Below are 23,462 nucleotides of genomic sequence, written 5' to 3'. Positions count from 1 at the left end.
TCCCAGTCTTTTGTTGTCATTTCAACAGTGTTCACGGCATCACCACCAGCAGTAGAGTCCTTCTCAAGAAACCACTTTCTTCGTTCACCCCTAAGAAGCAACTCCTGATCTGCTGAAGTTTTGTCATGAAATCACAACAATCCAGTCCCATCTTCAAGCCCCATTTCTGATTCAAGTTCTCTTGCTGTTTCTGCAACATCTTCAGTGACTTCCCGAGGGCACAGGACATCCTTCAGGACCTGGTGTCCATATAGCACGACACTTGGATGGGGGGCCCCAACACAGTGGTTACATGGGGCCATGCTGCTTAGCCAGCTGGGGACAGTGGCAAGGCACACCTGAACAACTGTCCCAACTCCTGGATGCACAGGGGCAGTTGGAAATGGAGACACTCCCTCCCAGCAGCCCCCATGTCTGGCCAGCACCTCTCCATCAGTGTCTCCCAGCCAAGATTCAGGGCTGCAGACGGGGGCCATGCTGACATGAGGGAAGCATGTCTGTGCAGGGACTCACACTCTGGCCTCTCAACCTCTTGTGCCTTTCCCTAATCCCTTCCTTTATTGGAAAGAACAAACCACTTACTAAGCGTTCGACAAATACTAGGTACTACACAGTGTCTCAGGACTGAGGAAAGACAGGGCATGGCAAGAAATTTATCTTCTTTGATACACATTCTAGTGGGCAACATATGACGGTCAAGTCCAGAGTATGCCTCCATGCAGACATGCCGTTGGGAAACACCAGTGAGGAGGGGCGGAAGGCTGGTGGTGCTCTCATCCTCAAGAGAAGGCCACTGGGGAGGGTCTCCTTCGAATGCAGCATTTTAACACCAAGAAAGATGGGAATGCCAGCCAGGTGGATATCTGTGGATATCTGTGGGAACAGTAGTCCCTGCAGAGGGGCCAAAAAAGCCTTGAGAATTGAGGGTGTTTGTGTTGGGAAGAAGTGAGGAGGCCAGTGGCCATGGTGGGCAGCGGAGGACAGGAGAGCATGGGAGATGGTACAGGGGGTTAGGTGGTGGGAGGATGGGTCTGGGGGAGTGGGAGGTCCAGGTCCCGTGAGGCCTTTTGTGTGTGTCAGAGAGGGGCACTGGCTGCTGAGGGAGTGGACTTCCCCCTCCAGGGTCTCCCTGTGTGGAGCATGGACAGAATGGAAGAAAGGGCCTCTGTGGGCAGGAAGCTGTGTTGGATTGATCCAGGTCCAGAGAGACCAGATTCCTGATGTCTTGGTAGAGTAAGGGGTTTGCTGGTGGCCACGATGTGGTGGGAGAGGGGAGTCAGGATGACTCCTGGCCTCTGGTCTGAGTAGTGCCGAGAACAAGAGCATTCCTTCTAGACAGAGGAAAGCCAGGGGAGGTGCAGAGTCAGGAAGCAGGGGCACAGATGCATGCCTGTCAGTGCAAAGAGCCCGTGAGCTTCATGGTATGGAAGCTGAAGAGCTCTGGGCTGCTGGCGTGGAAGCCTCAGGACGTGTTCTCTGACAGCCTGGTTTTCTCAGAGAAATGGAGGTGAGAACCACATGGGGGCCAGGGGGGACACTGATGGAGGTTTGAAGAAATAAGAGCAGGCAGGAAAGGAGAAATAGTCCCCTAGGAGAGCGGGGAAAAGGAAGGAGGGGACATCCTGGGGCTGCAGGAGTATGAAGGGGCCCCGGGAGCTTGGGGACTGTGAGTAGGGCCACCCGTGTCCCTCTGAGCCTGACCTGGCAGAGGCATAGATTCCTGGAAGGGAGAAAGGGGAGGAGAGTTGATGCCAGGGAGAGGAGCACATGACTAGCAGTAGAGTCCCAGCCAGGTTGGGGCAGGAAGGTGCCCAGATGGGCATGGCGAAAAGTGGAGACACTCCAGTGGGCAACACCGAGTGCCCACGGCCTTCTCTCCACCAGTGGGGATGAGGGACTTCATGAAGGCCCTGCAGAAGCTTCTAGACCACAAGGAAGTCTAGGACATGTTCATCCACCTCTCCCTCACTCAGGTCACAATCCACTGCTGTCTGAGGATTCTGATGCCCCTATACCCCTCATAGCCCTTCCTGAGTGGATGCCTTTGATCCCTGGGTCCACAAGGCACTAGACTAACCAAAGGGCAGGGATGTGGCAATAACATGCTGACAGGTCTCCCTGGAGTTGACCTCCAGATCTACAGTTGGAAAGCCAGATGGGTGGTGGGCACTTTGTACCATGACAATGGGGTGCAGCTTTGGCAACGACCACACTGTGCCGTGGATACAATCCTCACTAAACAGGTGCCCCATGTATTATGGGGCTCTTGTTCAGTGTCAGTCTGAATCAAAGCTGGAAGCTTCCTCTCATGTCAGAGACCATGAAAGGGACCTCAGAGAGCCGTCAGTTAGGAATGGAATCATGTTTGAGGGGTCACAACTCCTGGTCTCTTTAAGAGGATCAAATAAACAAAAAATGGGATATTCTAGTACAACTGAAAGAAACAAACTCTCCCCACCAACATTGGCTGGGAAATCTGAGTAAAGCACTTATATCAGCCCAGGGAGCAGCTGGTCATACCTGAGGGGGTCTTACCCTGGAGAGAGAGGTGGGCAGGTCCCGAAGTTCCACCTGCAGGATATTCCCAATGATGGGAAGAGGAAGAAGGCCAGGTGGGCCTCCTCTTCTCCACACAAAGGTGAACAGCAGGAAAGCCCCACAAGCCACCAGGAGGGTGGGCAGACTGAGCAGAGCCATGTCACCACCCTGTGTGGGCCATGGAACTGTCCCTTAGAATGTCAGCCACAGTTGAAGACAGTTTGTTGTAATTGCAAATCAAGTCTACAGGAGACCCACATGCTCCCTTGAGCCACGTTTAGAAATGTGATGGGTTTGGCATCTTCAAAGTCACTTAATTAAGACTCTACACTATCCCCAGGGACAGGACTCCTCCTTGTCCCTTTGTTTGTCCCCCATCTCGTCATGAGTTTGACTCTTCTCCTGGAATAGAAAGGAAACCCCAAAGGGAAAACTTGGGTGTCTCTTGGCAGCCGCCAGACTGAGTCCTACTCCAGCAGACATAGAGCAGGCAGATGGAACATGGTCTTCAACCGGAGGCCCTGAACCTCTCTTCTTCCCAACCACGTCCTGCCTGATCTTCTCCATCTTTGGCATTGGCAGTGCCTTCACCTGTGGCACCTTCTTCTCCCTTCCCGCTGGGTCCCTACATCATGCCTGCCCCATTAGGTCCATTTAGAACAAAGCAGTCAGAATCTCCTTTAAAGACATAGATCAGGGGCGCCTGGGTGGCTCAGTGGGTTGAGCCGCTGCCTTCGGCTCAGGTCATGATCTCAGGGTCCTGGGATCGAGGCCCGCATCGGGCTCTCTGCTCAAGGGAGCCTGCTTCTCTCTCTCTCTGCCTGCCTCTCTGTCTACTTGTGATTTCTCTCTGTCAAATGGATAAAAAAAATCTTTAAAAAAAAAAAAAAAAGACATAGATCAGGCCAGGTCATTCACCTGCTGAAAAACCCTCAGTGGGTTCCCAGGAATTTACCCGAGGGTAAAACCCAAAAACCTTACAAAGACCTTCAAGACCCCCCCACACACACACACTAGCCTGCACCTTGCCTTCCTGTCCTGTGGGGCCTCCCACCACTCAGCTCCAAGAACAGTCCACGCCATGTGGTCTCCAGGGCATTGCCCCAGCCCCTTCCTCTGCTTCTGATGATGCCCTTTCTGCCTCTTCTGCAGACTCACCTGCACCTCCAGCCCGCAGCCTCTCCCGCACAATCGCCACAACGACCTTGTCTTCTCTCATGTCTTAAGTGGTGATTATACATTAACTCTGATGGTCCGCTGGGTTTGGATAGAAACCGTGGAGTTCAGGACAGTGGGCTGGTGCCCACTTCACTGTGGACCTGGGGATTGGGTCCAGCTGTTCATGTCTCTACCATACAGGTGCTCTCCACAACCCCTGGCACCTGCACCTCAGGCACCTCCCCCCTTTCCGTAGCTCTTCCTTCTTTCCGCCCCACAGCAGGCTGCTTCTTCATTTCAAATGGCTGGTATTTGGTTATCAACAAGATTAACAATTAGTATTTTTAGGTTTATGGGTCATTGGTAATATCTGAACTGTTATTTGACCACTTTTCTAAGGAGATATTTACCTTACTGATTTTTCAATGATACAGCCAATTTTCAAAAAAAGGCGTTAACACCATCTACCCAAACAATACACACATTAACTTACTGGACATGTTCCCCAATTATATATCAGTTAGTCAAATTTCACGTCAGGATATTAAGACAATGTTTTACATGAGAAATGTAATGACCATTTATTCCTTTCCTGCATTATAAATTAAAGTCCATTTCTTTGAGATAGATCCTCATTTTAACTGAGGGAACAATGTGAAGGTGAAAAAAGTTACTACCTCTCCCATCTCTCCTCCGGACTCACCCCTGCAAAGTCCCTGGGGTCATCAGCCAGAGACACATTGCTCCTTTTGGCCACATGTATGGCCACATGGAGGTGGGGTAGGGGAGCCAGTGCTGCTGGATCATAAAAAACAGGGCCTTGCTGGACGCCTGGGGAGCTCAGTCAGTGACGCTTCTGCCTTCAGCTCAGGTCATGATGCCAGCGTCCTGGGACCAAGCCCCGCTTAGGGCCCGCTGCTCAGCGAGGAGTCTGCTTCTCCCTCTCCCTCTGCCACTCCCCCCATTAGTAATCATGCTCTCTCTCAAATAAATAGAATCTTTATTTTTATTCTTTTTTTATTTTTCATTATGTTCAGTTAGCCAACACATAGTACATCATAAGTTTTCGTTGTAGTGTTCAACGATTCATTAGTTGTGGATAACAAAATAAAATAAAATCTTTAAAACAAAAAACAGGGACTTGCTATTCCACTCCCCTACTTTTTATAAGACTTTTTTTTTTAACTTCTTTTCAACGTAACAGAATTCATTGTTTTTGCACCACACCCAGTGCTCCATGCAATCTGTGCCCTCCCTAATACCCACCACCTGGTACCCCAACCTCCCACCCACCCCCCGCCCCTTCAAAACCCTCAGGTTGTTTTTCAGAGTCCACAGTCTCTCATAGTTCACCTCCCCTTCCAATTTCCCTCAATTCCCTTCTCCTTTTTTTATTTATTTGAGAGAGACAGTACACACACAGAGGGAGAGGGAAAGTAAGAAGCAGAAGCAGACTCCCCTCTGAGCAAGGACCCCACTGTAGGGCTAGAGCACAGGACCCTGAGATCCTGACCTGAGCCAAAGACAGGCACTTAACTGGCTGACCCACCCAGGAACCCCTTGCCTATTGTGTTTTGTTCCTTCACCAAATATTTCTTGGGCATCTTCTTTGAATCAATAGATGCAGATTCTCGTTATTCCTTTAAATGCTGCATAATAGGGCGCCTGGGTGGCTCAGTGGGTTAAGCCTCTGCTTTCGGCTCGGGTCATGATCTCAGGGTCCTGGGATTGAGTCCCACATTGGGCCCTCTGCTCAGCGGAGGGCCTGCTTCCCCTCTCTCTCTGCCTGCCTCTCTGCCTACTTGCGATTTCTCTCTGTCTGTCAAATAAATAAATAAAATCTTTAAAAATAAAATAAAATAAAATAAATGCTGCATAATATCCCATGGTGTGATACATGAGAAAATAAAGGAAATTTTCAACTTTTAATGTTTTAAAGCCCTGCTCCTGGGTTCCCAGAGAAGCCATCCCTCAACACTTACCAAGGTCAAAATGACCAAAGTCTCAAAACATGGCTCTGTTTCTGCCCTAGCGCACTTTGTACATCTACTTTGTTTAAAATATAACCAAATAGGGGCGTTCCAAACACAAAGATAAGCAAAAGGAAGAAAGCTCTCCTGTGCCCATATAATCAAGGTCACACAGTCCCGCACACACCAGAAGCTGAAAATGAGGTCTGCAACCTTGTCTGATGACCTTTGTCTGATGACTTGTAACTTTCTATGTAAATGTCCACAGCCCTGTGCCAAATGCTGTTTCCTGGGGCGTCCCCTTCTCTGTGAAGTTCATGTTCCCCGGGCAGCTCCCCAGGCTGTCCTCACTTGGGCTCGAACAAAACTCTTCTTTTTAGAGATTCTAAAAGATTTGTTCATTTTTACATTGACATACACCACACTCAATAAATCATTCCCCCAAGAAGGTACATTTGTGTTGTTTCCAGTATTCTTGTTTGCTTTTTGCCCACAGTAAAAGAAGCTGTCTTAAGGATTTTCTCACATAATTTTAATTTTCTGTTGTTGCTATTTCTTTTTTTATTTAATTTTATTTTTTCAGTGTTCCAGAATTCATTGTTTATGTACCACACCCAGTGCTCTATGCACTCCGTGCCCTCCTTAATACCCATCACCTGGATCCCCCAACTCTCACCCCCTGCCCCTTCAAGACCCTCAGGTTGTTTCTCAGAGTCCACAGTCTCCCATGGTTTGTCTCCCCTTCCATTTCCCCCCAACTCCCTTCTCCTCTCCGTCTCCCCATGGCCTCCGTGTTATTTGTTATGCTCCACAAATAAGCAAAACCATATGATAATTGACTCTCTCTGCTTGACTGATTTCACTCAGCATCATCTCTTCCCGTCCCGTCCATGTTGCTACAAAAGTTGGGAGATAGAGAGGAGAAGGGAGTTGGGGGAAATTGGAAGGGGAGGTGAACCATGAAAGACTATGGACTCTGAAAAACAATCTGAGGGTTCTGAAGGGGCGGGGGTGGGAGGTCGGGGTACCAGGTGGTGGGTATTATAGAGGGCACGGATTGCATGGAGCACTGGGTGTGGTGCAAAAATAATGAATACTGTTATGCTGAAAGTAAATAAAAAATAAATAAAAAAAAATAATGTGGTATTTAACTTACTGTCAATAAAGAGATTTCTAATTATGAAAAAAAAAAGTTGGGGATTCATCCTTTCTGATGGAGGCTTAATACTTCATAGTGTATATGGACCACATCTTCCTTATCCATTCGTCCGTTGAAGGGCATCTTGGTTCTTTCCACATTTTGGCGACTGTGGCCATTGCTGCTATAAACATTAGGGTACAGATGGCCCTTCTTTTCACGACATCTGTATCTTTGGGGTAAATACCCAGCAGTGCAATTGCAGGGTCATAGGGAAGCTCTATTTTTAATTTCTTGAGGAATCTCTACACTGTTCTCCAAAGTGGCTGCACCAACTTGCATTCCCACCAACAGTGTAAGAGGGTTCCCCTTTCTCCACATCCTCTTCCAACACACGTTGTTTCCTGTCTTGCTGATTTTGGCCATTCTAACTAGTGTAAGGTAGTATCTCAATGTGGTTTTAATTTGAATCTCCCTGAGGGCTAGTGATGATGAACATTTTTTCATGTGTCTGATAGCCATTTGTATGTTTTCATTGGAGAAGTGTCTGTTCATATCTTCTACCCATTTTTGATATGATTGTCTGTCTATGGTCAAATAATCTTTGACAAAACAGGAAAAAATATACAGTAGAAAAAAGACAGTCTCTTCAAAAAATGGTGCTGGGAAAACTGAACAGCTATATGTAGAAGAATGAAACTCAACCATTCTTACACCGTACACAAAGATAAACTCGAAATGGATAAAAGACCTCAATGTGAGACAGGAATCCATCAGAATCCTAGAGGAGAACATAGGCACTAACCTCTTCGACATCAGCCACAGCAACTTCTTTCAAGATATGTCTCCAAAGGCAAAGGAAACAAAAGTGAAAATGAACTTTTGGGACTTCATCAAGATCAAAAGCTTCTGCACAGCAAAGGAAATAGCCAACAAAACAAAGAGGCAACCCACGGAATGGGAGAAGATATTTGCAAATGACAGTACAGACAAAAGGTTGATATCCAGAATCTATAAAGAACTCCTCAAACTCAACACACACAAAACAGATAATCATATCAAAAAAATGGGCAGAAGATATGAACAGACACTTCTCCAATGAAGACATACAAATGATTGACTTATTTCACCTACACAATCCCCTCCAGTTCCATCCATGTGGATGCAAATGGTGGGTATTCATCCTTTCTGATGGCTGAGTAATATTCCATTGTATATATGAACCACATCTTCTTTATCTGTTCATCTGTTAAAGAACATCTCGGCTCCTTCCACAGTTTGGCAGTTGTGGACATTGCTGCTATGAATGTTGGGGTGCACATGCTCCTTCTTTTCACTACATCTGTATCTTTGGAATAAATACTCTGTAGTGCAATTGCTGGGTCATAGCATAGCTCTATTTTTAATGTCTTGAGGAAACTCCATCCTGTTTTCTAGAATGGCTGCACCAGCTTACATTCCCAACACTGTAGGAGGGTTCCCTTTTCTCCACACCCTTGCCAACATTTGTTGTTTCCTGTCTTGTTAATTTTTGCCATTCTGACTAGTGTAAAGTTGTATCTCTCTGTGTTTTGATTTGTATTTCCCTAATGGCTAATGATGTTGAACATTTTTCAAGTGTCTGTTGGCCATTTGTATGTCTTCTTTGGAGAAGTGTCTGCTCACGTCTTCTGCCCATTTTTTTGATGTGATTATCTGTTTTGGGGATATTGAGTGTGAGGAGTTTTTATGGATCTTGAATATCAGCTCTTTGCACTGTCATTTGTGAATATGACATGATAGTTTATATGGAAAACCCAAAAGATGCCACCCCCAAACTACTAGAACTCATACAGCAATTCAGTAATGTGGCAGGATACAAAATCAATATACAGAAATCAGTTGCTCTCTTTCATACTAACAATGGAAATACAGAAAGGGAAATTAGAGAACTGATTCCATTTACTATTGCACCAAAAGTCATAAGACACCTGAGAATAAGCCTGACCAAGGAGGTAAAGGCTCTGTACTCCATTTCTCCCTTTTGACATGGGAGTGTCTATCAGACGCCTGCCCCACCACAAAACTCCTTTAGCATCATGGGTAACGACTGGAGAGGGGTTTTGCTTGAGAAGAAACAGTGCCTCCAGCCTCACCCCATTTGATTTAGTGGGTATTTAGAGGAGACAGGATTTTGGACTTAAACGCTGACTGCAAGCAGTAAGACTTTGAAGCTGCTGGGATGGAGGGAGTGTATTCTACACTAAGAAGATGTGAATTCGGGGAAGCTAGGAATGGAATGCTATAGACTAAATGTCTGTGTCCCCCAGAATTCCTATGTGGAAGCCCTAATCCCAATGTGATGGTCTTAGGAGGAGGGGCCTTTGGGAGGTGATCTGACCATGAATGAAACCAGTGCCCTTAGGAAAAGAGGCCAGAGAGCTACCTAGTTCCCTTTCTGCGCATGAGAACACAGCAGGAAGTCATCCATCTGCAACCCAAAAGCCATCTGCCCTCTCCAGAACCCCACTCTGCTGGCATCTGGACCTGGCACTTCCAGCCTCCAGACCTTTCAGTCAGTGATAAGCCCTAGTCTTGTGGCACCTCATTACAGCAAACAGACCAAGTCATTCCTCCGTTCCCTTGTCCACCCCACCCTTTCTCTTTCTGTTCTGCCAAAGGTGGTTCAGATCAGTGGAGGGTTTCTTAAGTTCAGACTAATTTTCCAGCTAGTTTTACCTGGCAGTTCATGCTTGCCCTTGAGGGGACAGCAGGGCTCGTAAGAGCTGGAGCTCAGGAGACCACAGCATGGAGGCATTCTGGAATGTGCTGACCAGGAACCAACCCAAGCCTATTGAGAGCTGGCTGCTGCCCGAATCCGTTGAGCGCTCACACCCCAACACCCCCCACTCTCCCTCCCAACGTTTTCCATCACTTTTGAGTACTTTAGGATTTTCCTAGACATTCTCTAGACATTCTCTCACTTTAAATTCCCAGAGAAAATGAAAAGACACGTTCTTATCTTTTTCTGTTGGAAGCAGTATTACCCTGTGTAGGTGTGTCAGGAAAATGACAGACAGCTTTCAGAATGGGGTAGCCATCCCTCAGTTTGTGATTTGCCTGTCTGTCAGTGTTGGTTTTGCTAGTGCCTCGTGATGGGTAGGATGGCACACACGTCCCAATCCCGGAGCCCAGGGCTATGCTATCTTACCTGGAGAAGGGGTTCTGAATGTGCGATGAAGGTAGGAGCTCTAAGACAGGGAGACTATCCTGTGTTATCTGGGGGGACCCATGATCCTCACAGGACCCGTATAAGAGGGAGGCGGGAGGTCAGCCAGAGAGAGACTGAAAGCTGCTACACAACTGGCTTCGAAAATTACTCATTTTATTAAGGAACATTTATGCAGGACTTCTGGTTGCCCCACAGGTTCCAAAGACTCTGCAAGCCTACACGGCCCAGCCCTCATAGGCTATGGGGTAAAGGGGCCTCCACCTCGTCCCACAGGTGGGCAGTCAGAGCATGAAGGCCGAGCACCCAGGGGGCTTTGGTGAGAGCCGACAGGGTGCGGACAGAGTTCTTGTTCCAAACTCCTCTTCTGCTTCACGACATGATTGAGTTCACTGAGCCGACTGATTGTTATCTCCTCACTTCTGCCTTATTCTACCCGGGGTTCCCACGAGCCTAGAATTTTTGTTCCAGGTACAAAGTCACATTTTAATGATAAGAGATAGAAACAGATGTCTATGTTGACTTTTCAGACATATTTTAATCTTAAAATTTCTCTTCTCACCCTTGTTTCCAAGGACCCCAGCACAGACTCAACTAGGTCGCAGTTTGTTTCAATTTGTTTAATTAGCTTTATACATTCTTTTTTGGACTTTGCTGCGAAATTTCATCTGATGCACATAACTGTGGAAAGCAGCATCTCTAGCCCAATTTATTCTCTGTGAAGCCGACTGCTTTCACTGAGACTCTGCAGAAAGGGCCTTCCTGGAGGGGCCGAGAGGGTGTGGGGGCCTGGGTTAACTCCAGGTTTGCCCCAAAGAGCCTGGGGCGGGGGTGGGGGTGGTGTTCAGCCTGAGCGGGGAGTGAGACAGAGTTTGTAATGGGGTGGGATCTTGGCAAACCCGATTGCGACAGGACTGAGGTCAATATCCTTGGGGTCAACAAGAGACTTCAGGTTAAAGTGTTGCAGAATAGCGGTCAAGAACAGGAACAATTCCATGCGAGCCAGGCCTTCTCCAACACACACCCGCTTTCCTGGAAGTGACAATAGTGCTCCTGAGATTCTGAGGCAGCACAGGTGAGGCGGGGTGGGGGGGGACTGGGTGGAGGGGGTTGTGGGTAAACTGTCACCCTCAAGCAGAACGGACCCCTCTCTGCCCCTTAGAAGGAAGCACATGACACCATTCAGTATAAAAATATCTGTGATAGACATATTTGGGGATAGGGCTTCATATGGTCTCCTTCACCAGGACTCAGCAGCATAAACCTATATGGGGTTGGAACAGTGATCTCTGCCCAGTGCTCCCCTAACATCCTGCAGGAAAGAAGTGGGGCCACAGTTGGAAGGTGGCCTCTAACACGGAGTATCAGGGATTTGCTTACATGGACTCCCTCCCACCAGCCGCTGAGGAAGTGCTCTGGGAGAGACCAAGGGTCTGAGAGAGGACGCCAGGACACAGCCTAGGGAAGGCCAGAGTGGTCCCAGTAACCAACCCTGAGGTTTCAGTTACTGGCCCTTGTTTAAAAGTATGGAGAATTAGGTAATAAAGTTTTGAGGCATTTTCACTAAGCACTATTGGATAGGATTTTAGCGCTGAAGAACGGTATCTGCTATGCAGAAGGGAAAATGCCTCTCGCTCCCAGGACCTCTGACGAGAAGATGCCATTCGGCCTCTGTGGATGGGAAGAAGACATCTGGGTCCCCGTACCAGTGCGTGACCACGGCAGAGAGCGGGAATGAAGGACAGTTCCCAGGGAAGACCCTACCTACATCTTCCCTCTTCTCACCTGCGGAAAATGCTTTAAAATAGTCACTATATTTGAACTTCCCGTTTTCGTTCAGAAAGTGCTCTGGCTTAAACGTCTCTGGATCAGGGAATTCTTGCTTGTCAAACAAGAGGGAGTCCAGGGTCGGAATTACAACCGTGCCCTAGAAGGAACAAAGGCTGGCGTCAGTGAAGTTGCCAGAACATGGGCTTTCCACAGGGGCTCCCGGCAGGAGACGTCGTCTGCTCCAGGACTAGATGGGAGGCAGTCAGGGGCCGATTCTAAACAGAAGCGAGAGCTCTAATCTCATCACGGGAGGAGCTCACCAGCTAGATGGTACTATCCGTGGTTCCTGGGGTGGAAGTACCACAAAGCCAGGCACTGGCCCAGGGGTCCCCTTCCATTTCCTCCACGGCTTGGTCACCAGGTCCATGTGAGGACAGCTGGGGAAGCAGCACTCCAGGGGGCAGAACACTGGCCTGCCCCCCCCCCATTCAGCCACATCTGTCAAGGGACCCTGCCTTCCCGTGGGCCAGCAGAAGGGCTGGCGGGTGGTGCTCAGACATGCATGCCAGGCCCCATCTGACCTTGGGGATGATGTAACCTCTGAACAGCGTGTCCCGGTTTGCTTCGTGGGGCAGGTTGGAGGGCAGGAGGTCGATGAACCGCTGAATCTCATGTACCACGGCGTCCATGTAGGGCATCTCCAGCCTGTCCTTGATGGCAGGGATGCGGCTTGGCCCGATCACCCTGTCGATTTCTTCATGGAGTTTCTCTGCCGAGATGTGAAGAGGACAGATGCAAAGGACCCGCTCCGGGCCGGCTCACACCCACCCACCGCCCAGCAGAGGCTTACAGGGCACCCTCAGCAGTGCTTGGGGGTGTCCTGGATGCTGGGGACCCTTGGATAATTCCTCCACGAAGGCCAATGAGAGTCACGCTCTGTGAGGCTAGGGCCAGCTGCTAGCTGATGGCAGCTAACCCAGTGCCTGACCTGACGCCCGGAGTAGAGGGTAACAAAAAGGTCTTAGAAATTTCAGTCGGAGGGAAATCTCTGTATTAATTATTACCCCAGGCTGGTTTACTGCATGCTTCAGGAGCTGTGGAGGTGAGAGGCAGAATAGAAACAGGTGCATGTGGCCTTCTGCATGAAGAATGGAGGAGCAGAGTCTGGGACCCCCTTACTGACAAGTTGCTGGGGCCTTTGCAGTATGCTGAGTGAATGACAAAGTCGTGTGCTGTATGGTTCCCAGGTAAAAGTGTGAAACTCATGCTGACACTGAAGCAGCACTAAGGGTACGAAGCTGAGTGCAGAGATGACACACAGTCCTGGGACAAGCCTGGGGTGGGCAGGGCTTTGGCAACAGGTTTCCAAGAGCCCCAAAGCAGCTCCTGTGAAGGCTAACACGTGTCAGATCTGGCAATGGTGTGTGGGTGTCAGTCCTATTTACTTTCTGTCTTTTTCTCTATATGGGAGATTGCTCACAACTAATCACAGTTTCTCAGGCTATAGTCCCCCCAGTCCAGACTGGTCAGAAGTTCTCAGATCTGTGGAAGGCTTTGCTCCAGAGACTTGGGCTCCTTCACCCCTAACCCTTCTGTGAGACAGAAAAAGCAATGCCTTTGGGGCCAGGTCTGATCCTGCACAGGTCACAGTCCGCATCCCTGAGGGAAATTACCTCATATCCAAAATACCTGCCCTTAAGAACACAGTGTATTTCAGGGCTCCTACCCATGCCTGGCACACAGCAGGAGCCAAGTTATTATGGGCAGCAGCAGCAAGCTTGCCTCAGGGTGATGAGTGTTCCCGGAGCAGAGCCCAGGGGCAGCCGGGACGCTGGGGCAGGTCTTAGGCATGAGGACACCCTCACCCCATCCTGCCCTCTCTCTCTGTGCTATGTGTAGCCAGCCAGGTCTTGTTCCGGGGCAAGGTAGACATTATTTTCACTGTCAAAAGTAGGTTATTCTGTGGAGCAGAATGCAAAAGGCATGGCTTTTCCACACGCTGCTGCAGGCTCTTCCGTTCTGAAGTCAGGTATGTGTCAGTGGGACGCGGGGCATGGCATCCCAGAGCGCCAGGCACCCATCATACAGCAGCGCTTCCGCCGAATCCAGGCGGTGACCCCCGTGTCACTGCCATGAGGCTTAGCAAGCACGGCCAGCCTTTCATTTCACAGGCAGAAAGCTGCACCCCGAACACTCCGGCCTGACAAAGTGTGGCCCCAGAACCCTGTCTCCTATGCAGCATACCTTCGACCTCTGGATATTTCATGAGAACCAGGAGCCCATATCTCAGAGTGGTGCTGGTGGTCTCTGTGCCCGCAAAGAACAGGTCAGCCACAGTCACAGCGATATTGTCCAGGGTGAACCAGGGCTCCGAACTGTATCTTTCCTGCAGACATCAGAGACCCACAGGGACCCCATAAGAAGAGCTCTTTGGTGGGTGAGAAAGAGACCCCTGTCTCCTCCACCTCAAACACACCCAACAGCCTTGCCGTCAGCTCCACAGAGAGAAGAGGGAAGATGTGCATGAAGTGATCCTGTGGAGACATGATCATCTCCATGGCACAATTAGGGAAGCCAAAGCTCCCAGAAGACCGGCCACAGGCAGGACTGTGCTCCTCCCTTGGGCTGTGCAGCTTTGGTGTTCCTCCTACAGAGCGGAGTCATGGGGCGTGGGGGAGCAAGGAGTGTAGTAAGAATCTCCCTAGTCCTGAGCCATGACCTCCAGCTGCCCGGGACTGAGCTGTGGGGTCCATGCTAACAACCCAAGGGCCACACGCTTCCCTGGGCCTTCTCCACACCTATAGTCAGCACCACTGGGTCTAGGAGGCAGGGAAGTCACCAGGACGCCAGACACCCAGGAGGGGCAGTGAGGAGCCCCACTCGTGGAAGAGCTTCTCAGACAGCCCCCCGCAGTTGTCCAGGAATTCACATACTGTTCTAGAAGCAAAGAGATGTCAAAGGAGAGAGGAGAAGCTTCACCATCTGGGTGGGGGTCCCAGAGGGCTGTCAAAGAGATGATGCTGGAAGCCCGTGAAGTCATGTACAATTTGGGGTTTACATGCTGATGAGGAGGGTGGAGGGCTTCTCCCCAAAGGAGACACAGTCATCAAAGTCTGAAATGGTGAGGAAGTACAGCCTGGAAGGAATCACCATGAGGGGCCCACACACCCGCCTGGCAGCCACTGAGGGCGTCCCCAGCAAAGCCACCTTGCTGCCCAGCGTGTGGACAGTGAGGCCAGCTGGGCAGGCAAGGTCTGCGTCCCCACACTTCTAGCACAGGTGGGATGGTCACATGAAGCCAGGGTGCGGTCAGACCAGGAACATCAGAACATGCCCCCGGGGGCCGCAGGAGTGTCACAGCGTCAACCACCATGTGCACTGCACGCCCCTGCCCACGAGCAAACGTGTCTAGCTGGGTGGGGTCGGGGGCCGGCGTCCGCACCGCACCTTCTGTAGCTCCAGGAGCAGGCAGTCCGTGAAGTCCCGGGGGCAGCCGGCGTCCAGCGACCGCTGGTGTTCCCTCACTCTTGCCGAAGTGTAGTCTTTGATTTCAGACACGTTTCTTAACAGTTTCCAATGGCTTCCAGGCAGGTAGTGCAGATAGCTTGGGAAAATGTTATAAAGCTAGAAAAAGAGAGGGAGGGATTTCTATTTTCTTGTCCAGATGCAACATGGTTTTATGTACTGGGCTATTTATTTCCTCTGACTTGAACTCATGGATGTCATATTGTGATATTTAGAACATTTGGGCTCACAGTTATCTTTTCCGCACCACGCTGTGGGTGTGTGGGGTCGCATGTTAGCAGGGTCCTGTTTTAAAGGGTAAAACGGTCTCCCGTGGTCAGCAAGGCAAACACTGGGCCCATGGATGCCTCCAGAAGCAACATCCAGGCTCTCAGATGGTGAGTTGCACCAGCCCTGGGTGTTCCCTGGCTTTTGTGGTCCTGTCTTCCTGTCCCCAGATCCCGTCCCCATCCTTTTCCTAACCTCAGAGGAGCAGACATGGGCAAGTGCAGACTAAGGGGCCTCACTTGGAGCCAGCCGGTGCTGAGCAGCCTGAAGTTCTCGTTGAAGAGCCTCTGGATCCTCAGACCCGTCTCGTCCGTGTAGTCGAAGTGCTTACGGAAGAGGATGTCAGCGATGACGTTGCAGGGGGCAAAGCCCAGCAGAAAGGTGGGGTCGAAGGGCTGGCCTGCAACACAGTGGAGTGGTCAGGCTGGCTCCCACCCACTCACACTTTCCAGAGTCTGTGATCTGTCATCCTAAGCATCCCCGTAATTCTACAAGGCTTGTGGGAGGCTATTGCGGTGCGGGGGGGGGGGGGGGGTGTTCCCTTTACGTTCCAGTTATTCCAGATAAACACACCGGACATGGAGAGGACCAGAGCTGCAGACAGTGTCTGTGGATTAGGGCAACCCCCTCAGCTCCAACTGCTTCGGTTCAGTCCGGGGTCTCGCAGGCCCAGCAAGGCTGCCCCCAGACCATGTGTGCAAAGACCCGGCGGCCACACGCACCCCGGGTGCCCCTGAGCGCCCCCAGCAGGAAGGGGATCTCCCTCTGGATCCGCTCCTCGTTGCCGCGCTTCCCCATGCCGAAGTCCCGGAGCACCGTCAGGGAGAGTCTCCGGGTGTCCTTCCAGCCTGGCCCGTTGTTGAAAGTAATCCCTGGGGAAGAGGGGACAGCAGAGCACTTACTGCACGCCCTGCGGCAGAGGGACAAGGTGAGCGGCTCCAGGCGGGAGACCCAAGTGGTGAACTGACCGGCCTGGGCACCCAAGCATCTGGGTGTCCAGATGCCTGGCTGGTGCCCCGAGGCTGGCTTTCCACCTGACACCTCACCTCCCCCGGTGCTCTTCCCACCATCAGTTTACTGCCTTTGTCCACTTTGCCCAGAGTCTTCCCACGTGAAACAAAACCACAGCTGCCCACCAGTGAAAGCCCCTGCCCCTTTCCCAGAAGCTGTGCTGTTTCCACTGGTTTCGAACTTCCACACTACAAATTAGAAAGTGTCCTTACTGAAACCTGAGCTGTCATTCGGCTCCCAGACTCTGCCAGCCTCTGGATATGGGGAGACCCCGTGCACATGCCCCTCGGAGGGGCAAGCAGAGGTCTGAGGAAGGCCGAGGCACTGCGCGTCCTAGAAGGAAGCCTGGAGGGTCTGAGAGGGACCGGGAGGTGCGAGATGAGGCGGGCAGGGGGCACTGGACACACCGGGGCCCAGTTCCACCCGAAGGGAACATGAGGTAGAGACAACAGCTGGCTGGACAGCATGGCCCCTGACTGGGTGGGAGTGCTGGGTGGGTACATGGCACCCAGGGTCCTCCTTAGAGGGGCCGTCCATCGAGGGATGGCATTTGGGTTCCTGCATTTGGGTCTGTGCATGAGGAGCTTTGGGTGCCTGCAGGGCCCTATGGAGCCTGCTAGGTGGATGCCAGGGACACAGCTGGGCAGCCCAAGAGGAATCCCAGACATGTGTGACCATACCCCCACGTGTCTGTGGGGTCCACTGACGTCTCAGCAGTGGCTCCAGTGGCTGCAGCAGACAGATCCTGCCCCAGGACGTGGGGCAGACAAGCGGGGGTCACTAGAGAGTGTGCCCTTGGCAGGCCAGAGGCCAGAGCTGTGGGCTAAGCGTTGAGAAGCTGGCAGGGAATGCAGAAAGTGGGAGTGCCCTGGACCTAAATGGCTGTGACATGGGGGATGGACGGGGTGGACAAGGAGACAGACAATTTTAAGATGGTTCTGGAAAGAATTGTGTAGCAGGGGGAAGGTGGGAGAGGCCAGAAAATGTGAGCAATGGACAGAGAGACAGAGAGACAGAGACAGAGAAAGACAGAGGGACAAAGGGGAGACAGAGAGAAAGAGTTGGAGACTGAGACAGAGACAGAATGACAGAGACAAAGAGAGATAGAGACAAAAAGATAAGACAGAGACAAAGAAACAAGACACAGAGAGATGAGAGAGAGACAGAGACAAAGAGAGACAGAATGACAAGACAAAGAGAGAGACAAAGACAGAGACATAGACAAAGAGATAAAACAGAGACAGAGAGACAAGACACAGAGAGACAGAGGAATAAACAAGGAGAAGAAAGAAAAACACTGACAAAGACAGAGAGACATATGAACAAAGACAGAGACAAAGAGACAGAGAGGGACAGAGAGACAAACACAGACGCAGAGAGACAGACAGAGATAGAGAGACAGAGAGGGAGATCCCAGAGGAGCTAAGACTTTGGAACCCAAAACAGTCTGAAATAGAGACAGTAATGCTTCTGGGTCAGAGCCTCATAAACATTCACTGAAGTGAAATTTATTGGAATTAATGTGGGCCCTGTGCTCAGTATAATGTTGACAGTTAACATTTGCATAATTATGTCTAGGGCATCAGAGGTGTCCCATGGACAGGGTCTGGGCCATGTGGCACATGTGAAAATAGGACTTGGGAACCACAGCCAGGACAGGACAAAGCCCCCTGAGTCCAACACACAGAATGTGAATATGGCCCCTGCCTGGCTGCATTCAGGGGCCCATGACTTGGACCAGGGGTGGCAGATAAGGGCTCCCTGGAACCAGGATGGAGCTCCTTGACCCCACAACTCCTGCTCTTGTGGGGCAGCAAAGCTCCTCTTGTGTTAATGATAAAAACTGAGGAAGTTAACTTTGCTTTCGGCAACCCCAAAGATGTAAAACCAGCCCACAACGTCCAAAAAAGAAAATCAAATGTCACTGACAGTGACAGGGTTTGACCTTGTGCATGTCGATGGGAATGAGGGGACAGCACATAAGAACAGCAGACACAGCTATAAGCACATCAATTGGAAATTTCTGCATAAAGTGGATACAGGTATTCTAGAGATTTGTCACCAAAGTTAACTAAGGAAAAACTAGAGGCTTCTGAGTTTTTAGGGTAGATGGGAGACTGCTTTCTTCCTCGTCTACTTTAGAATCTCACTAAAACTACATGAGCCAGCACCATGCTGTCTTGGTGATCACAGCTTTGTAGTAAAGCTTGAAATCTGGCAACGTGATGTCCCAGTTTTGTTTTTCTTTTTCAACATTTCCTTAGCAATTCAGGGTCTCTTCTGATTCCATACAAATTTTAGTATTGTTTGCTCCCGTTCTTTGAAAAACGTCGGTGGAATTTTGATCAGAATAGCATTGAGAGTATAGATTGCTTTAGGCGGTATAGACATTTTAACAATGTTTATTCTTCCAATCCATGAACATGGAATGGTCTGCTATCATTTTGTGTCTTCTTCAATTTCTTTCATGAGTGTTCTGTAGTTCCTCGAGTACAGATCCTTTACCTTTTTGGTTAGGTTTATTCGCAGGTATCTTATGGGTTTTGGTGCTATAGCAAATGGGATTGATTCTCTAAGTTCCTTTTCTGTATTTTCACTGTTAGTGTATAAGAAAACAATTGCTTTCTGTGCATTGATTTTGTATCCAGCCACATTATTGAATTGCTGTATGAGTTCTAGTAGTTTGGGAGTGGAGTCTTTTGGGTTTTCCATATAAACTATCATGCCATCTGCAAAGAGAGAGAGTTGGACTTCTTCATTGCCAATTTGAATACCTTTTATTTCTCTTTTTTGTCTGATTGCTATTGCTAGGACTTCTAATACTCTGTTGAACAAGAGTGGTGAGAGTGAACATCCTTGTCATGTTCCGGATCTCAGTGGGAAGGCTTTCCCCTTTTCCCCATTGAGGATATTTGCTGTGGGTTTTTCATAGATAGATTTTATGAAGTTGAGGAATGTTCCCTGTATCCCTGTACTTTGAAGCATTTTAATCAGGAATGGATGCTGTATCTTGTCAGATGCTTTTTCTGCATCAGTTGAGAGGACCATGTGGTTCTTCTCTCTTCTCTTATTAATTTGTTCTATCACATTGATTGATTTGTTAATGTTGAACCACACTTGCAACCCAGGGATAAATCCCACCTGGTCATGGTGGATAATCTTTTTAATGTACTGTTGGATTCTATTAGCTAGGATCTTGTTGAGAATGGGTACAGAAGGACACTACATCATTCTTAAAGGGTCTATCCACCAAGAAGATCTAACAGTTGTAAATATTTATGCCTTCAATATGGGAGCAGCCAACTACATAAGATATCTGTTAATCAAGATGAAGAGTCATATTGATATTAATACATTAATAGTAGGGGATCTTAACATGCCACTCTCAGTAATAGACAGATCATCCAAGCAGAAAATCAATAAAGAAACAAGAGCACTGAATGACACATTGGACCAGATGGACCTCATAGATATATATAGAACATTCCACCCTAAAACAACAGAATACTCATTCTTCTCAAGTGCACATGAATACTTTTCCAGAATAGAACACATATTGAGTCACAAATCAGGGCTCAACTGATACCAAAAGACTGAGATTATTCCCTGCATATTCTCGGATCACAATGCTTTGAAACTGGAGCTCAACCACAAGGAAGAGTTCAGAAGGAACTCAAACACCTGGAAGCTAAAGACCACCTTGCTTAAGAATGTTTGGATCAACCAGGAGATCAAGGAAGAACTGAAACAATTCATGGAAACTAATGAGAATGAAGACACTTTGGTACAAAACCTATGGGATACAGCAAAGGCGGTCCTAAGGGGGAAATACATAGCCATCCAAGCCTCCTTCAAAAAAATTGGAAAAATCCAGAAAACAGCAGCTCTCTTTACACCTTAAAAAACTGGAGAATCAAAAACAAATTAAGCCAACTCCACACATAAGAAGGGAAATAATCAAGATTAGAGCTGAGATCAATGAGGTAGAAACCAGAGATACAGTAGAATGTATCAATGAAACTAGAAGCTGGTTTTTTGAAAGAATCAATAAGTTCAATAAACCATTGGCCACACTAATCCAAAAGAAAAGAGAGAAAGCCCAAATTAATAAAATTATGAATGAAAAGGGAGAGATCACAACTAACACTAAGGAAATAGAAACAATCATCAGAAGTTATTATCAACAGTTATATGCCAATAAGCTAAGCAACCTTGATGAAATGGATGCATTCCGGAAAACTATAGACTCCCAAAATTGAACCAGGAAGAAATTGACAACTTGAATAGACCAATATCTAGTAACGAGATTGAAGCAGTGATCAAAAACTCCCCAAAAACAAGAGCCCAGGACCTGATGGATTCCCTGGGGAATTCTACCAAACTTTCAAAGAAGAAATAACACCTATTCTCCGGAAGCTGTTTCAAAAAATTAAAGCAGAAGGAAAACTTCCAGACTCTCTCTATGAAGCCAGCATTACCATGATCCCTGAACCAGGCAAAGACCCCACCAAAAAAGAGAATTTCAGACCAACATCCCTGATGAATATGGATGCTAAAATGACAGTGAGCAAGTGGGAAAGAATCAGCATACACGGTCGGGGGACAGGCAGTGGTGGGCAGCAAGTTCACGGGGCTGTGAGCTGGAGGAGCTATGAGCAGGTGCCCGCAGGGGCTCCAGGATGTCCCAGGAGACACAGGAGGTTGGCACTGTAGTCGGGAGTCCGATAAACACTCAGACCACCAGATCCCTAATACGAGGTAACTGCCTATTCTCGATATGGGAACCCAGGCTCTGGAGACACAGGCTGCCAAGAGAGGTGAGGCCGGCAAGACGGGATCCCGTGGAAGTCCCTTTGCGAGCCGGGGCTTCTGTGCTCAGAACAGCACAGGTGGCGTATCAGAGGCCTCCAGGGTTAGAATGTGAACTGCAGCTGCCCACCGCCCCACAGACCTCGGGGGCATCCGTGCCTGGTCTTAGGTGAGGGGCCTCGGGGCACGGAGCACCAACACCCAGAAGCAGGGGGCGCTGTGAGTGAGAAGAGCTTCCCAAACTGTGGCCCCAGGAGGCTGGGAGCTCTGGGAGGAAAGCACAGCTCATCCGCAGGGGCATTTCCCTCTGTGGTATTTCTCTATAACACACCTGTCCTGCTGGTCAGAGCGATGGTGCGGGAGGGCCTGTTTTTTTGGTTACAAGTCTGTCATGGAAGCTTTCAGGAAAGTCTGTCCTAAGCACCTGAACTGCTGAGGGTCTCTTTCCTCTTCCATTTGGTTGTACGCTGTGCTAGGTGGTCGTCTTCCCTGGTATTTCCCCGGCTCCCACCCACCACAGGGTCCTCTGAAAAGTGGGGCTCACCTCTGTCTTTGTGCATCTGGAATGCGAATATTTCTCCTCTGCCGGAAAGGTCATTCTTGTGGTCAAGCAGAGCTTCCTTCACCGCCTTGTAGCCGTACAGGACCACAGTGCGCTGGGAGCCCAGGTACAAGGTGAATACCGGCCCGTACCGCTCTGCGAGCTGCAGAGACGAGCAAGGAGCCAAGTGAGACCACTGGGAACTCAGGGAGGAGGTGGGCCACGCTTAAAACCCAAAGTTGTTGTTGACCAAGAGAACACAGAGGGATCTGGAAAAAGACACTCTTTGTCCAGCCTGACTAGGGAAGACCCTTCGCATAGAAACTTTCTTCTGCAGGGAGCAAGGGTCCAGAATGCCTGGGCTCCTTGACAAAATTAACTTGGTGGGCTGGCTCCTGTCCCACCCCTGAGGATCCTTTGCCAACATCTGCCCCATCACCCCCACTGTCTGCTATCCCCCCGAAGTCCCCCCCCGCGGTGCTGCAGGAGGACCCTGCGTCAGCACTGTCCTGACCTCCACAAGTCCATCCTCCATGGTGCACAAAGCACTGTCAACATCTCCCTTACCTCAAACACTTTCCCCACATGTAAGGTGATTTATGGCATTCTTTTATTAACTCATGGAATAGATTTAGCAACTCATTCAGTTTTTAGATTCGTTAGCTCATTCACTATTCACAACAGCTGTGGACAGTGGTACCACACCAGAGGTGGGTCAACACCACTTTGTACCCTGTAGTTTGGCATCTACAGTGTGCATCTTGTGGGAACACATGGTCCTCCTTACACTGGGATGGTGACCAGCAGCAGCCCCAGACACACTGGCCTCACCTAGCCATCCACTGACAAAGCATTTAACCCACGACTCAAGCAGGCTTCTGGGGCCAGCCACGGCCAATGCCCACTCAAGAGCTCAAGGTCCAATCTGTACCACTAACGAAATATCGTTAATATCCCTCTTGGATGCTACTGTTAAATCAGTTCACTCCTAACAGGCTGGAATTGAATAACAACTTGTCTGACAGTGAATTGAATGCACACACACTATGTCTAATCTCTGAATTCTCCTCCCCTAACCAACAACAATTCTCTTACCTTGGCGAAAGACTTTGGAACATTCTTCATATCTAACTGAAGAAGATTCCCAATAATGGGCAGTGGAAAGGGGCCTGGGGGCAGTTTCCAGCTGCTGTAGATCTGTTTCCAGATAGATATAAGCATTAGTGTGGCCATCCACACCAACAGGGCAACTGTGATGCCCAAGGCCGCCATGGTGCCTTTGGGGTCACTGCTGACTTGTGTGAGTGCTGTGAAGCCACAGCTTTTATAACGCACCCTCGGGAAGGAGGGCGACCAGCCAGCCAATGCCATCTTCCTTTTCTTCTCGCCCAGCGTATTAGTTTATTATTAGCTACTGTTGGCCATCATTTCCAGAGCTGACTCCTGAGGTGGTTGCATCAGAGAAACTCTGTCCTGGCACCCACCTTATGATGTTCAGTATCTATCAACCCTGGGTGCTGGCACCTG

At 49.4% G+C, this 23,462-nt stretch overlaps 1 protein-coding gene across 1 annotated transcript; it reads right to left on the bottom strand.

The window, feature by feature from the left end:
* Positions 1–10,617: 10,617 nt before the first annotated feature.
* On the bottom strand, positions 10,618–23,259 carry LOC116573040 (cytochrome P450 2E1). The gene is made up of 9 exons (XM_032312651.1): positions 23,031–23,259; positions 21,939–22,098; positions 16,297–16,446; positions 15,814–15,974; positions 15,230–15,406; positions 14,027–14,168; positions 12,364–12,551; positions 11,798–11,939; positions 10,618–11,044 (listed from the first exon to the last, which is right to left on the bottom strand). Exons 1-9 carry the CDS (start codon positions 23,205–23,207, stop codon positions 10,857–10,859), a joined length of 1,485 nt encoding a protein of 494 aa, XP_032168542.1. The 5' UTR covers positions 23,208–23,259; the 3' UTR covers positions 10,618–10,856.
* Positions 23,260–23,462: the final 203 nt, after the last annotated feature.

The sequence above is a fragment of the Mustela erminea genome, chromosome 14, assembly GCF_009829155.1.
Source record: "Mustela erminea isolate mMusErm1 chromosome 14, mMusErm1.Pri, whole genome shotgun sequence".
Classification (NCBI taxonomy): Eukaryota; Metazoa; Chordata; class Mammalia; order Carnivora; family Mustelidae; genus Mustela; species Mustela erminea.
The sequence above is the reverse complement of the archived record's forward strand: the minus strand, read 5'-3'. Positions and strand labels throughout refer to the sequence as shown.

Coding starts and splice junctions, on each gene's coding strand:
- LOC116573040 (XM_032312651.1), bottom strand. CDS start 23,207: ATGGCGGCCTTGGGCATCACAGTTGCCCTGTTGGTGTGGATGGCCACA. Junction 12,552..14,026: donor GAAATATCCAGAGGTCGAAG/GTATGCTGCATA, acceptor ACATCTCGGCAG/AGAAACTCCATGAAGAAATC. Junction 11,045..11,797: donor TTTTAAAGCATTTTCCGCAG/GTGAGAAGAGGG, acceptor TGTCACTTCCAG/GAAAGCGGGTGTGTGTTGGA.